The sequence below is a fragment of the Hevea brasiliensis genome, chromosome 11, assembly GCF_030052815.1.
Source record: "Hevea brasiliensis isolate MT/VB/25A 57/8 chromosome 11, ASM3005281v1, whole genome shotgun sequence".
Lineage (NCBI taxonomy): Eukaryota > Viridiplantae > Streptophyta > Magnoliopsida > Malpighiales > Euphorbiaceae > Hevea > Hevea brasiliensis.
The window spans coordinates 4602680-4618101 of record NC_079503.1 but is presented as its reverse complement, the minus strand read 5'-3'; the positions used below and the strand labels follow the sequence as shown (position 1 = coordinate 4618101).

The following is a 15422-nucleotide window of genomic DNA, read 5'->3' as shown; positions in this document are numbered from 1 at the left end:
AAATGGAGTGGCAAAAATCTTTTAGCTTAAAGAGACTTTCCTCTCATGGACTTGCAACGAGGAGGTTAGCACAAGAAAATGTCAAGCTTTTATCAGCTCTAAACGACTAAACCACCCTATCTGAATGAATGAATCCATCAACCAGTCGCGTAAGTGAGGATCAAACAAAATCTAACAGATCGAAATTTAACTTTTTGCATTACAAGAAGGAACACTGATGGACCAAATCTTGCCCCTTCTCATTTTATGTGGCAAACACAACAAATGCTGATAAAACCACAATTGCTAGCACTAGTTTGTTCGTCCTCCGAGGAATTGCAGACAAGAGTCATGGATAACAAACAACAATTTGGAAGGTATGATCAGCTCTGCACAGTCATTCATTGACAACTCAATTACTGGAGAGATTCATCAACAAGTCATTTCTCCCATTCATCACAGTTCGATACAAAATTTTCTAACTTGATGAACGGCAGACATTACACGTTTTGTCCATCGACCTCCTAGAAGTGTTCAGGGGCAGTACAGGCATCTAGTGAAAGTAACCAAGAACCTGACCACCCACATTCCGACCAATTGCTTCTTCATGGTCCAATACACCATCTGGTGTAGTTATCACGACATAACCATACTGCATGAAAGAAATTAAAAGAATATCAATGCAAACAATCCAATTGCAGAAATGTTTGAAATGAAATGAACAAAATTGTGATACATATATCTAATTGATAGTATACGATTTAGAAAAATTTAAAACCAACCTGACGAGTGGGAAGTATTCGCAACCTGTATGCTTCTATATCCTTTGCCTTGATGTCTTGCCTGTAAGTGAGTGCCCGACAATCTTTTATCCTGCCTTGTAGTTCAACTGTTATCCTCCCAACTCTGTGTGGATCCTGAACTTGAAAATTTTTTATATATCCTAGAAATATTCCACAAAGTCAAAGGCATTGAAACATGGCATGCACAATAGCAATATAATAAACATGGAAGTAAAATGAAATAAAATACATCACAAAAGCAGCAACATACCATACCAGCATTCCATGTTCATTTTTTAAAGAAACATTGTTGTCAAAGGTGCAAAGTGTGCAAAAGCAAAGGGTAAATGACCACACAAAAATGCAAGTGCAGCCAATCTTATGAGGCAAATGTTTATTCAAAATATGCATAAAACAAATTGATGATATTTTTATTATATTAGTTCTAATAATTAAATATGAAAACCTAAATAATATTAGAAAATCAATAATATAAATAAGAAAATTACTATGCTAGTTCAAAATAAAGCAACAGAATAAAAGAGTAAAAACCACCCTCTCAGATACCTTTGCAAAAAGTAATTTTCCTACTTTTGAAATGTTCTGGTTTTCTATGGCCCAAGCATCTAAATGAACTTAATCAAAACATTAAAATGCAGAAGAAGGCATTTTTTCTCAATAGCAGCTACAACATAAATGCCATACAATCTTCAATCACAATTCAACAAAACACAAACATCACAATACAATATTTATTGAGAATAATTCAAGATAGGCCATGTGCAAGTACCAGTGCAAAAATACCGCCGCCACCACCACCATCAGGCAAAGCACACAAAATAAACTCAAACAAGCTTAATCTAACTTTGGCTTTGGCATGTGTTCATGTGCTTCTGTATGATTGGGACATTGTAGTGTGTAACTTAGTTAACCTATTATGAAGGGGGAAAACCATTTTTAATCTCAACAAACAGAAACTAAAAAAATGACAAACAATTACATGTCAATTGGGAATAGCAGCAGTAGAATTAAACAATAGACAGCCAATGAGATAGAAATTGTTATTCTGCAAATAGCATAGATTCCCCAACGTATCTGGCAACAAAGGTCAAAAACAGCAAACAAATTAGACCAACTACCTCAGTTGCAACAAAACTAGGGAGATAATTCACACTTCGATCAAGCAGTCTAATATTTGCCATAAAACCAGCCGGAATGGTGTAATCCAAGTTGTTGCAAAGATTGAGAAACACAAGAAATGTGAAATTGACATGCAGAAAGTGAGGAATGTGACAAATCCACAAGAAAACAAGTATAACTCTAGAGGGAATGAAGCATGTTTATTCCAGTTGCTGGCTCAGGTAAGGTACAAAAATCAGATAGCTCTAACTATAACAATAAACAAAGAGAAAATACAAATAGAGATTTTCCAAGGTTCCCAACATGAAAGGGAAGATTTTTGTGAATGATGCACTTAAAAAAAAAATTCACAAAACCAATTAAATAAAACCAAAAGGTCAGCGATTGAAGGGAATCTACATGACTACATACGCTGAAAACACACAATTTCCTAATTCATAAACAAAATTCAAGTGCAAACATAGAAGAAAAGTAAAGGAACTAAAAAAAGAGAGAGAGAGGGAGAGAGATTGATTAGATTTACCTCGATCTTTCATGATCTTGAGGAAAGAAGACATGACAGTAGAGATGGGTCGCAACTCCACAGAAGCTTTCCCTCTCCTCTCAGCATTCACTATTGCCCTCAACGCATCATTCAATATCCTCCTACCCATTTCTTCTCTCTCTAAGAACTACAAAACCTAAATCCCAGATTTTGCGAATAAGAACTGCAAAAGGGTTTAGATGGCATTTTATGTTATTTTTACGAAACAAGAGGGCTTTTATAAATACCCGTACCAGTGCAGTGTACACACGCGCCTTTAAAACAAAGTAAAGCTAAAATAAAGCTAAAGTTCTGTTTTCCGTTTTTCTCCGTCACTAAGTCTTCGCCTCTGCTCCTCAATATCATGAGTCGACTCACCGATTCAGCCGATCTCGCTAGGTGCCGACTCATCTCTAAGAGCTTTAACACACTCTCTCGCGAGGCCTGGTCCATCAACCTCCTCTGCACCTCATCTCGATATCTCAAGTTGAGGTCACCGGAGACCAAATACCATATTTAACAGCCAGGTCCTCAATTCGTTGACCCTCGAATCCATCTCGATGGCATGGAGAAGTCGCTCCGCTAAATATCGTACGACGACGTCGAGGAATATTCTGCCGACGTGGGGTTCGTGAACGAGAGGCTGCCGAAGGTTGTAGGGAGATAAGATCACTGTCCATTTCGGATTTTTGGATTCAATCTTGTTGGAGACGATCTGATATTTTGGCTTTGGTTTCTTCTTGCTGTGAGTTCCGATTTATTGGTTAATTTGATGGTCTTTGTTCAGTTTCTGTTATTTGGATGTAGTTTTATCAATTTCGGAAGAATAATTCGGTTCTGTTATGTCTGCATGTTCAGGTCATAGTCTTCGCAAAGTTGAGGTGAAGAATGCTTGGTGAAGAATGCTTGGCCATCGGTAGATGGTTTGAATCCGCTGCCTGTGCTTACAAGTATAACACTCGAATCTACAAGACTAGATGATGAGGACCTAAGCAAGGCTAATCATTGCTTCCCTTGTCTCCAAGTTCTCAATTTGATAGGAGTTGGGGAACTTAAAGAACCTAAGATCCTTCTCTTTCACCTTAGAACATGTCGATGGACAGTGTCAAATTCTCCACATTCTGTGACTATTATGCACCCAAGCTTGTGAAACTAGAACTTAATTGTATTGAACCAAAATTACTTGCCCTTGAAACAACATTATTGTCGGATTTCTATCTTTCACTTTGGAAAGCAAATAAGTTTTAAAGTAAAAGATTTGCTTGATTTGAAACTCTATCATTTGTTTGGATGGAGGGAAATGGAGGGGAGAGATCTAAATTTTTCTTGCTTAGATATTAAATTGAGCAGAAAAAAAAATAAGGAAGATGATAAGAAATTTCTCAACCCTTTGAATTTAATTCAAAATATTTTCTTCCGAATTTTCTGAGAATCGAGAAAAATGAGTATTTAAATATTTAAATGTCTTTCTAAAATATAATAAACATAAAAAATAGAGTTTAATAGTTATTTACCTTTTCATAATAATTTATTCAAACAATAAAAGTATTTATTTATTTTTTTCCTTCATTTCTCTTTACCCTTTTGACAATTAAGTATCCAAATCTGCAGAGATTTGTGGCCTTATATGCTAATTTCCTTCTAATAATTCAGTTAAAATGCTAATAGTTGATTTTGTTTTTCGATTTGATCAATTCAATTCGAAAATCAAACCGATCAAAATACTCAAACCTACTTTCAAGGCAACATTGCTTAATGATTTTTATTTCAAGATAATATAGGCCAATGGTGAATTGGGAAATTTAGGTTTGAATCAAATTGAAAAGAACATCAAAGATTTAATAGAAAAGGAAGAAATAACATTCTTTATATAGTAAATTTAATATTTTACATATTAAAATGCGTTCTCTAATTAAAAGTCAGTATCAAAGCTCGAATTGATCTGATTTAAAATTTAACTGAATTGATTCAATTTAAAATCGAAACAGGCTTGAAACCCGTTAAATTTAGATTAACCAAAACAAGTATTGAATTAGATTGAAATTGAGTGATACTCTATGATCAGGTTCCTAAACCCTAAATTTTGCAGTAAAATCAGTAGTTTCAATTCGACCCGGATCCGCCCGCCATCCGTCCACATTATAAATGGGAGATGGGCCGATATCTAGCCCAGATAGCCTTGGGCGCGCTCGATCGAACTTGAGTCGCGCGCAAACTCTCCACTGGACTAGCACTGTAGGAGTATATATGCAGATAAATATCCCCATTTGTACAGTATAATTTCCCGCCTCTCCCATTCCCATTTCCCGCTCTGAAAACCCTAACAAGCCAAAATTAATGGGGCAGAAGCAACAAGCCACCGCCGATCCCACCGCCGAGCCCAAGAAAAGAAGGCGCGTAGGCTTCTCCAACATTGGTGAGTCAACTCAGCTCTCATTATTTGTTCTCATCGTTTCCCTACAACACTTGATCCAAAGACTTCGCTCGACTTCTCTTTTATTTCGCATTTGTTTCGTTTCTCTAAAATGGTTTTGGTTTTCTGAGTTTTTTTCTTCCCCGCATTCTTTCTACCTGCTTGTCGTTTATTAAATGACTTTTTGCTGCAGATGCTGGAATTGAGGCCAAAGACTGCATTAAAATTTACCTGGGTATGGTATTTTTATGCGTATTAGATAATTTATTTGATGTGTTGGCTTAATTTCGTTGATATCAATCCATCATTGGGTTATATATATTCTGTCGTTCATCTGGTAGTATTAGTGCGTACTTTCTATCTCTTTGTCATTACTGGCTGTCTGAAAGACGTATAGTTTTCACTAAACATTACTATTGACTGTGAAGGAGGGACAAAAAGCTTATGCTAATTTTCCTTATGGGGACAGTTCTTCTGGTTTTTGAGAACTTGGCTTCTGCTCGACCATTCCTTAGCTAGCTCAGTCAGCTTGCTCTATCCAGAGCTGTTCCACATAAAACAAGCCCATAGCAGTTAAGACTTACTTTATCGTCACCTGCCTATAAGGGTTCTATGTTATAGACCCAGAGGAACTAAATTTGCTTTCTCATATATCCTGAATCAACAACTCAACTCAACTAAGCCTTTATCCCAAAAATTTGGGGTCGGCTATATGGATTCGCTTTTTCCACTCTGAACGATTTTGGGTTAAATTCTCAGAAATGTTTAATGCTTCTAAGTCATGTTGTACTACTCTCCTCCAAGTTAATTTAGGTCTACCCCTTTTTTTCTTTCTATCCTCTAACCTAACCTAATGTGCTCTACTTGTCTAACTGGAGCCTCCGTATGTCTACGCTTCACATGACCAAACCACCTCAATCTCCCTTCTCTCAACTTATCTTCAATTGGCACCACTCCTACCTTTTCTCTAATACTCTCATTACGGACTTTATCTAGTCTAGTATGGCCACTCATCCACCTTAACATTCTCATCTCTGCAACTCTTATCTTAGATGCATACGACTCTTTCAAAGGCCCAACACTCACTACCATATAACATAGCCGGTCGTATGGTCATGCAGTAAAATTTTCCTTTTAATTTATTGGGAATCTTACGATCACATAAAACTCCCGTGGCACGTCTCCACTTCAAACATCCGGCTTTAATCCTATGACTAACATCCTCCTCACATCCCCCATCTACTTGAAGGACTGAGCCTAGATATTTAAAGTGATTACTTTGGGACAGTACCACTCCATTTAAACTAACTCCTTCCCTATCACCAGTTTGGCCTTCACTGAACTTGCAATGCATGTATTCTGTCTTCGTTCTACTTAACTTAAAACCCTTTGACTCTAGAGTACTTCTCCAAAGTTCTAGCTTCCTATTGACTCCTTCTCGTGTCTCATCTATCAGAACAATATCATCCGCAAACATCATGCACCAAGGAATACTCTCTTGTATATGTTTCGTCAGTTCATCTAAAACTAATGTAAAAAGGTAAGCGCTTATGGCTGATCCTTGGTGTAATCCAATTGAGATCGGAAAATCACTTGTGTCCCCTTCCACTGTGCGCACAATAGTAGTTGCTCCTTCATACATATCTTTCAATACTTGTATGTACCTAATAGATACCCTCTTTTGTTCTAATACATTCCATAAGACCTCTCTTGGAACACTATCATAAGCCTTCTCCAAATCAATAAAAACCATGTGTAGATCTTTCTTCACATCTCTATATTTCTCCATCAAGCTTCTAATGAGAAAGATCGCTTCCATAGTTGAACGACCGGGCATGAAACCAAATTGATTGAGAGAGATAGAAGTATCATGACGTAGTCGATGCTCCACAACTCTCTCCCACAACTTCATAGTATGGCTCATGAGTTTAATTCCCCTATAGTTTGAGCAACTCTGTATGTCTCCCTTATTTTTAAAAATAGGTACTAAAATACTCTTCCTCCATTCATCAGGCATTTTCTTTGAGTTTAGAATCTTATTAAATAATTTAGTTAACCATGCCACTCCCATATCTCCCAAATACTTCCACACTTCAATTGGTATTTCATCGGGTCCACAGGCTTTACCCACTTTCATTCTCTTAAGTGCTTCCTTTACTTCTAAAGATCGAATCCTTCTGGTATAATTTACATTCTTTTCTATTGTTCTATAATCTATATTCACGCTATTACCATTTTGACTATTATTAAAGAGATCATTAAAATAATTTCTCCATCTTTCTTTAATGTCCTCATCTTTTACCAACACTTTTCCTTCTTTATCCTTAATGCACCTAACTTGATTGAGATCTTGACATTTCCTTTCTCTACTCCTTGCTAATCTATAAATATCTTTCTCCCCTTCTTTAGTTCCAAGTTTCTTATATAACTTTTCAAAGGCCTTTGATCTTGCTTGACTAAGCGCCTTTTTGCTTCTTTCTTTGCTATCTTGTCTTGTTCATATGCCTCATTATTATCACATTTAGGTAATTTCTTATACCATTCCCTTTTTCTCTTCACTGCCTTTTGTACTTCCTCATTCCACCACCATCTCTCTTTTGAGGGTGGTCCATGTCCTTTAGACTCTCTAAGTACTTTTCTAGCTACTTCTCTAATCTTTGATGCCATCTGTATCCACATATCATTGGCCTCCATATCTAGCTTCCATACTTCGGACTCGAGAAGCTCATTTTTGAACTTCACTTACTTTACTCCTTTGAACTCCCACCACTTTGTTCGAGCTACACTATTTCTTCTAACCTTACTTGAATTGTTCCTAAACTTGACATCCAAGACCACCAACCTATGTTGACTTGTTAAAGCCTCTCCTGGAATGACCTTGCAATCCTTGCATAGAGCTCTATTTGTCTTCCTGGTTAAGAGGAAGTCGATTTGGCTTCTATGTTGCCAACTTTTGAAAGTCACTAAATGTGACTCTCTTTTTATAAAGTAGGTATTTGCTAGTATTAGGTCGTATGCCATAGCAAAATCCAGGATGCTTTTTCCCTCCTCATTTCGACTGCCAAAACCAAAACCTCCATGAACATTCTCATAACCTTGCCTATCACTTCCTACATGTCCATTCAAATCTCCACCAATGAAAACATTCTCTTCATTCGGTATGCTTTGCATTAAATCATCCATATCTTCCCAAAACCTTTGTTTACTCTCACTGTCTAGTCCTATTTGTGGGGCATACTAACTATATTTATTGTTTCTCCTTCTAGTACTAGCTTTACTAGTATAATTCTATCTCCTACTCTTTTCACAGCTACTACTGCGTCTTTCAATGTTCTGTCTATGATTATACCCACTCCGTTCTTATTTCTCTCCTTTCCGGTAAACCACAGTTTGTACCCTGAATTACCCACTTCCTTACTTTTCTCTCCTACCCATTTAGTCTCCTGAATGCAAGCAATATTCACCCTTCTCCTTTCCAAGGTATCCACAAGCTCCATCAATTTTCCTGTAAGTGATCCAACATTCCAAGTACCAACCCTGATCCTCCTCCTATCTTGCTCCTTCCTAATTGGTCTCCTTCTATGATATCTTCTATTGTTTTCTATATCTATCTTGTGTTCTGTTTCACTATTTGTTCTATTATCTGTCCTATGGACTAACTTCTTTACCCACACCCATCCATGATGTGGGAACCCTTGCTCACTTAACACCACACCCGGGCGCCGGCATGGCGCGTCGCTTTCGGTGAACGCCCTACACCCTTGCATATTTATCACTACACCCGGGCTCCGATGTAGCGCGTCGTTAGTAGAGGACGCCCCAACGTTTATATCATTTGAATCCATATCATAGGGTGTGATGAAATTTTTACGCTGGTTGTCACCTACCGCAACCCTCCTCCTTTATCCGGGCTTGGGACCGGCTAAGCGCAAACTACTTAGGCGGAGTTCATATATCCTGAATCCAACTCATTTTATATGCTGCACTTGAGCACGCTTGTTTAGTAAATAAGCTTAGTAGCTGGATGAGTCAAATTTTTATTAGGCAGCTTTTCAAGATAAATGTTGTCTATCTTTGAATTTTTTTTTGTTGCTCCTTTGAAATTACTGATGATTGCAATATTTTTATGTGTACTTGATTCCTGGTGTCCTAGTTTCTAGCAAGGAACAAGTGGGTGCTTCAGAAAGTTACTGCATTGATCCAGTTGACTTGAATGGCTTTTTTGATGAGGATGGGAAAATATATGGTTACCATGGGTTGAAGGTAATTCTTTTCTTTTTTTTTTTTAATTTGAAAAAAATCTTTGGCATAGTGTTAGTAAATGTTTACTATTACTTTCTGTATGTTCTCCTTTCTCCTCAATAACTTACATTTTCCTTGTAATGTAATTCTATACAATGGAGTTGTTATAATTCATGTTTCCTAACATGTTTCATGCAGATTACCATCTGGATAAGCAGCATAACATTTCATGCTTATGCTGATATTATATATCAGAGTCGATCTGATGTGAGTAATAAGATTCTTCTTACTTTAAGTAAAAACTTGTTCTTTTGTCAATCAGATTTAATTTGAGAGTGGTTCTGGTTTTATACCTTACTATCCTTTGTATTTTATTGTTTGCTATGATTTTATGTTGTAAGGGAGCAAAAGGGATTACAGACCTCAAATCTTCTCTTCAGGTATATGCTGACTTCTGAGTACCTTTTTTGACCTTTATTTATTTTTTATATTATTGGATCTGCTGATTAGTAAGTTGATGTACAGAGGATTTTTGCTGAGACTCTTGTGGAGAGTAAAGACGACTTTCTAAAATCATTTTCAGTTGAGAGTCATTTGATTAGGTACTATTTTATGGATATGCTTTACACATCTAATCATCAAGACTCTATAATGTATATTTTCAATGCTTTAAATGTTCTCAGATCCATTGTCTCAACTGGGGAGATACTGCAACAGAAAGGTTCCAACGAACATATCCATGATTCTGTTAGTCATACTCATAACGGGGCAGCTACTTCGGATGTGAAGGTTCTTTTTATGTACTTTGTCTTTATACCTTCACGTATGATGAAAATGGTATTTGCTTGTTTGGCATTTTGTTTGCATTGGTTGAAGGAGTCTCCTAATTTTTGAAGCTTAGGTGATGTTTCTTTGGACCACCTTCCCAGACATTGAAGAATTGAAATAGGCTGCAGCAAGATCATGACAAAGGGGAAGCTTGAGCCCCTCAACCCCCTTATAAAATTGGGAATTAGGGGTTAGAGTTTGATGGGGATGATATTTAGGGATAATTAGTGATAAATCTTACCCTGCATAATTTTGTTAGGCCACCAGTGCTCCGCTAAAGCTAAAAAAGTGCTGTTTTTGGTAGCTGGGAGTAGAGTGTTCTTTAAGAATCCCTATTCCTGTGCTTTGTAAACAATTGTGAATTCTTCATTTTCACTTAATTTTTGCATTTTCTGAATTCTATTTATTTGTTAGGTAAGAAAAGGTGTTGTGTTTGTGGTGGGGATGTTGACACAATTTAATCTGTTTTCTACTCATTTCTTTTTCTTTTCCTTTTTTCCTCCCTTAGCTTTCCTCTTTATATGTTCAGTCTGTAGAGGTTGTATGTTTGAGACAGTGCAATGGTTAATGTGCTCTCCTACTGGGTTAGGTTGTTCGCATGGTGATAGGAAATGCAGGTACTGGACACCTGTACAGTCGCTTAATACCTCTTGTTCTTCTTCTTGTTGATGGTAATTTCCTTGGCTTATCAAAAGCAATCTTTATTGCATTACTTTCTTGCACCCTAGGTGTAAATTCAATCTTTGAATTTTGTTTTTTTCTTTATCAGGTAGCAACCCTATTGACGTGACTGACCCAGGATGGGAGTTATATGTACTGGTTCAGGAGATAAATGATGAGCAGGGGGACACTCAACATAGAGTGCTGGGTTTTACAGCAGTTTATCGCTTCTATCATTACCCTGATAAAACACGACTACGACTCAGTCAGGTTCATTTTCCTCCATCTTGTTACTTAAGTTGTTTGACATGCTGAGAGAACTGAAGTTGTAATTCTTTTGCATTCTTTTGTACAAGCACTTTTGACTGTTCTTTTCTACATGCACTTCACTCTTCAAAGTACTTGGATGACATTTTTCTTTGATAACAGATATTGATTTTGCCTCCTTACCAACACAAGGGTTATGGTTGTCGCCTTGTTGAGGTGGTCAACAATGTTGCAATATCTGAAGATGTTTATGACTTGACAGTTGAAGAACCATTGCATTACTTCCAGCATGTGCGCACCTGTGTTGACGTACAACGTCTGCTTGTTTTTAATCCAATCCAAGATGCAATTAATTCAGCTGTTTCAAATCTGAAACAAGGAAAGCTATCAAAGAAAACTCATGTCCCTCGATTCATGCCGCCTTCAACTGCAATTGAGGATGTTAGGAAAACATTGAAAATCAACAGGAAACAGTTTCTTCAGTGTTGGGAGGTTTTAATTTATCTAGGCCTTGATCCTGCTGACAAGGGCATGGAAGATTTTGTGACGATTATTTCAAATCGTGTGAAAGCTGATATCTTAGGAAAAGATTCTGGAACTGGTGGAAAGCAGGTGATTGAAGTCCCGAGTGATTATAATCCAGAGATGTCATTTGTCATGTTTAGGTCAGGAAATGTGGAAGGTGGTAGTCTTCAGATGGATGAAAATCAAACGAATCAGAAAGAGCAGTTGCAACAATTGGTGGATGAAAGGGTGAAGGAGATAAAGTTAATTGCACAGAAGTTGCGTCCTGTCTGAACTAGTTTGGAAGACATTCTAGTGGAAATGGCCTATGGTATGTTGAATTGTTGATGCATCTTCAAAAGATGTTAATGATGAGGTCCTCGAGATGCTCTAGGTTTAGTGATTGAGCTGTACCTTCCATTTCTGATTAAGGTTTACTGTAGAATAGCTACAGATGACTGACCTTTTTTATTTTTTGCCTATAAATCAAAGTAATCATCTAAAGGATTTGAAAATGTCATATTCTACTTTCTACCCTGTCCATTTTTCCTTTATCAGCTAGAAAGTCTGTAAATTGAGGTGCAGCGTTCCGACCATAAAAGAATGTTCTTATTTGCATCGCATAAAACCTGCTTCTGCAAGATATGAACTTTTGCTTGACACTTGTAGTGAACATCCTGCATGTCAGTGCTCCATGTTCCAAACAGAGAGTTGAGGTTGAAAAGGATTAGGCATAGCTTCTTTCAAGTATCAAAGCACATTAAAAAATTGCGTTAATTAATTATAACCAAGTATTGTTCCATCAGATGATGCTCATGCAAGTAATGAAAGCAGGGTGCCAATTTCAATCATCAGCTTTTAAGTACTAATGAACGGTTGCTAAATACGAAGCATGCTATAAAATATAAATGCCTAGCAAGTATGACTATTTAATTGATCACTCTTATCTTAATTTCCACAAATACGTCTCTTAGAGCATATGCCCGAGTAAACTATCCCTCCAAAATCTTTGAGAATTCTAATTGTTTTGTTACATCTCTTGTTACTCGATATTTACACAATTTAGAAAAAGAGGATAAGTAAATGTTTTTGCTGAACAAAATGCTAAATCTGGTGGATGCTGCAACCTGCATCTTCTGATGTCAAGCTCTCCTTCCAAGTCTCAAATTCAGATCCACCAAACACCATCTGCTTAATTCCTACATAGCTGTCCGATGAAAAAAAAAACAACCAAAGATCACAATTTATACATCACCAATGTATTGCAAGCTCAAAAGCAATAGTCCTGAGTACCAAGCAAATTAGAACATTACAAACATTATGTATTAAACAATGATAAATATTGTTAATATTGTCAAGTTCTTTCACATTGGTAACTTGACACTGGCAACGAGAACTACAATCCTCTTAGAATGCTTATACCAAAATATTGTTTACAGTGGGTTCAATGTTTAGAGTTAGAAGAACAAAGAAATTCATGATAAACTTTAAGGGGAAAAAAGGATGGACACGAGTAGCTTACTCAGAGCTTATCTGTGTCAGTGCATTAATCAAAACGTCCAAAAGCAATGGCTCTGTGATTCCAATATCCACCCTGTAAAAGTTTGATCAACATCCATGAGTATAAGCCAGATATTAAACATCCCATAGGACCCATACACTTAAAAGAGAAATACTCTCAAGCCCATTAAGTAGAATTTCAAAGCAATCCTCATACCATATACGTGCCAAGTTGTCTTGAATCTCAAAATCTCCAATATTGTAAAATGTAGTTGGTGTCACATTTGCTCCCTGAATAGCATCATAATTTGGTCTTTTGTTGAAAGTTGATTGGGACAACTGCAAAGCACAAAAGTGTAAGAAAAGCTAACTATAGTCATTTATATTTTATAGCTTTTCCTTAGCCAGAAAAAAAGAAATATGCAAGCATGACAAATGTACTTGCAAGTATATGGTCTACTGTTGGGAAAGTTAAACCTTACAAAGTTAAATCAGCAATGCTTCGCGTTCAAGCAATACAATAATATGCCATTTCAGTCCTATATTGGAAAAAAAGTTTACCTGCATATTCATGGAATTGCATCCACCAAGGCGTCCAATTATGTGCCATGCCCGTATTGCCTGTATACAAGCAAGATCAACCAAACAATTAAATTCATAGACAAATATCAATTTTTTGTTTAAGAGAAGTTACTTACATCACAAATTAAGGTGATATCTTTTTCCAGTGGAGCATTGTAGAACTCAAACCATATGTATGAGTTTGAGAAATCAAATCTGGTGACGCCAGCCATAGAGTAGTTTACTTAGTAGATTTCAAAATTATGAAATGAGAAAAAAGGCATCATAAAATAGGAAAGGGCAAATAAATTATAATCATATACATGCTTGGAAAGTCACAGCTCTTGGAGACCTTAAAATTGCCTTAAGTTTTCCCCCAAGAATAAGAAAAATATATTCCAGAATTGTCAGCAATCAAGGAAATTTAGAATCAATTGACAATTAGGAAAAATTTGGCAAACACAGAATATGTCCAAATTATTACAGTGTACAATACCTACCATTTCTATCAATTGTGCAATATCTTGGCAGAGTATGAGTCCTTACAAAAAGCAACAAGACCAATTCCTTTCAAGTCTAACTCTCATCTATAGTCTCTATATATAATTCAATGAGAGTAGTTTATTTAGTAGATTTCCACCAAGCTGGATTAGCAACACAAAACAAGCTTTCATACTATGTATTGAAAATTTCAAATCCTTCCTCACCTTACAAAACTATTAGTGATACAAAGAAGTGAAACCAATCAGAAAAGAAAAAACTTCAGAGTGAAAACAATGAAGGCTAAATGATTTCGAATGAACTTAAGAACTTAGAGGCAATGATATAAAACATGCATATACGTGTTTATATAAAGGAACTTGAATATAATAGGCATTTCACATGACATTAAACAGCATCTAGGCACACTTACTTGTTGAATGTGACCTTCATAGGTATAGCTGAACCCGTCTTTGTGTGCAAAACCTTGTTTCTTTTCCTCCTCAATCTCTCCTCCATCTGAATAATCCAACAAACTCCATCAACTAAAAACCACAAAATAAAACTGGAAAAGGAACATTTAATACAGAGATAGAGCCATTAACAGTACTTCCTTAGTATTTCTCAGTAACTCGGGCAACCAAAACCATTAAAACACCAAATAATCATCGAAGACAAAATAAAAATCAAACTAAAACCCACAGATAAACTAAAAATAATGGGCACCCAGAAAAGAAAAAGAAAACACAAATTAGCTTACTTTACTTTGAGCTTTTTGTGGGTCATCAAGACAACTCCCAAGAATCTCAGCAAATTCAGGATCTTTGTCATAATTCTTCTCTTCTTCCCTCCCGCTAAATCTAACCTGCGACGGGAATTCATTTTCACCATCATCATCGTCATTATAATAATCACCACCATTCTCTTGCTCTTCTTCGAACTCTCTCTTTACACCTTGATTGCTCCTTCTCTGAGCACGATTTAGTTTAGCACCAAAGAATGAAATACCGGTTCGAGCATAGTGGTTCTGTTTTGGAAATGCAACGGTTGGAAGTTGGGGGAAAGAGAAGCGGTGCAAGGAAATTTGAGAGCTGAGTGTGCGCTTGGGATAAAGAGATGATGAGCATGGCTGAAAGATGAGCATTTGGGAAGGAAGAAGCGAGTTTCAGCCAGAGTTAGATAGCGCTAGGGCTTTGAAGAGTATGGATTCCGTAGACAGTAGTGAGATTGTTGCTTCTTCTTCCTCTGGATAGGGTTTGTACCGCATGAACCATACTAAACCATTAAGCTTTAGAATCAGAGGGTGCTGGGTTTGGAGTTTTAAATAATCACATGTAAATATAAAATTAAAAAAGTTTTAGAAATTATATTTTTATTTTTTTAGGTATATATTTATATATATAGGACTTATAAATTTTCATTGGCAGAGACAGATCAGATCTAAGCTTCTATAGGCTCACCACGTCAGCACAGAAATATACCAAAATAGTAAAAAAACTGCTTTTTCGATTTCGTTACTTTGAAAATTCAAATAATAATAAAT

The 15422-nt window shown here is 36.5% G+C and overlaps 3 protein-coding genes and 1 long non-coding RNA gene across 6 annotated transcripts; 2 read left to right on the top strand and 2 right to left on the bottom strand.

The window, feature by feature from the left end:
• Positions 1 to 172: 172 nt before the first annotated feature.
• LOC110635901 (40S ribosomal protein S15a-5) lies at positions 173 to 2644 on the bottom strand. Its single transcript, XM_021785400.2, has 3 exons — positions 2425 to 2644; positions 762 to 922; positions 173 to 631 (listed from the first exon to the last, which is right to left on the bottom strand). The coding sequence occupies exons 1-3, from the start codon at positions 2552 to 2554 to the stop codon at positions 533 to 535; spliced, it is 390 nt and encodes a 129-aa protein (XP_021641092.1). The 5' UTR covers positions 2555 to 2644; the 3' UTR covers positions 173 to 532.
• Positions 2645 to 2701: 57 nt separating this feature from the next.
• LOC110635908 (uncharacterized) lies at positions 2702 to 3697 on the top strand. The gene is made up of 2 exons (XR_009141282.1): positions 2702 to 3169; positions 3283 to 3697. It is a non-coding gene; the product is annotated as an uncharacterized LOC110635908 (long non-coding RNA).
• Positions 3698 to 4683: 986 nt separating this feature from the next.
• Positions 4684 to 11858, top strand: LOC110635878 (histone acetyltransferase type B catalytic subunit). The gene is made up of 10 exons (XM_021785372.2): positions 4684 to 4840; positions 5031 to 5072; positions 8991 to 9100; positions 9278 to 9346; positions 9481 to 9519; positions 9605 to 9681; positions 9763 to 9868; positions 10497 to 10578; positions 10677 to 10837; positions 10997 to 11858. The coding sequence occupies exons 1-10, from the start codon at positions 4762 to 4764 to the stop codon at positions 11630 to 11632; spliced, it is 1401 nt and encodes a 466-aa protein (XP_021641064.2). The 5' UTR covers positions 4684 to 4761; the 3' UTR covers positions 11633 to 11858.
• A 378-nt stretch (positions 11859 to 12236) lies between these two features.
• Positions 12237 to 15249, bottom strand: LOC110635879 (uncharacterized). 3 transcript variants are annotated; one of them, XM_021785374.2, is made up of 7 exons: positions 14640 to 15245; positions 14313 to 14398; positions 13537 to 13615; positions 13400 to 13459; positions 13056 to 13177; positions 12861 to 12955; positions 12237 to 12545 (listed from the first exon to the last, which is right to left on the bottom strand). In XM_021785374.2, exons 1-6 carry the CDS (start codon positions 15021 to 15023, stop codon positions 12889 to 12891), a joined length of 798 nt encoding a protein of 265 aa, XP_021641066.2. In that variant the 5' UTR covers positions 15024 to 15245; the 3' UTR covers positions 12237 to 12545; positions 12861 to 12888. The 3 variants fall into 3 exon arrangements, with proteins under 3 accessions (XP_021641066.2, XP_021641065.2, XP_057985684.1); XM_021785373.2 differs by having other exon boundaries at positions 12861 to 12932; positions 14640 to 15243; XM_058129701.1 differs by lacking the exon at positions 13537 to 13615 and having other exon boundaries at positions 12861 to 12932; positions 14645 to 15249.
• Between the last annotated feature and the right edge of the window lie 173 nt (positions 15250 to 15422).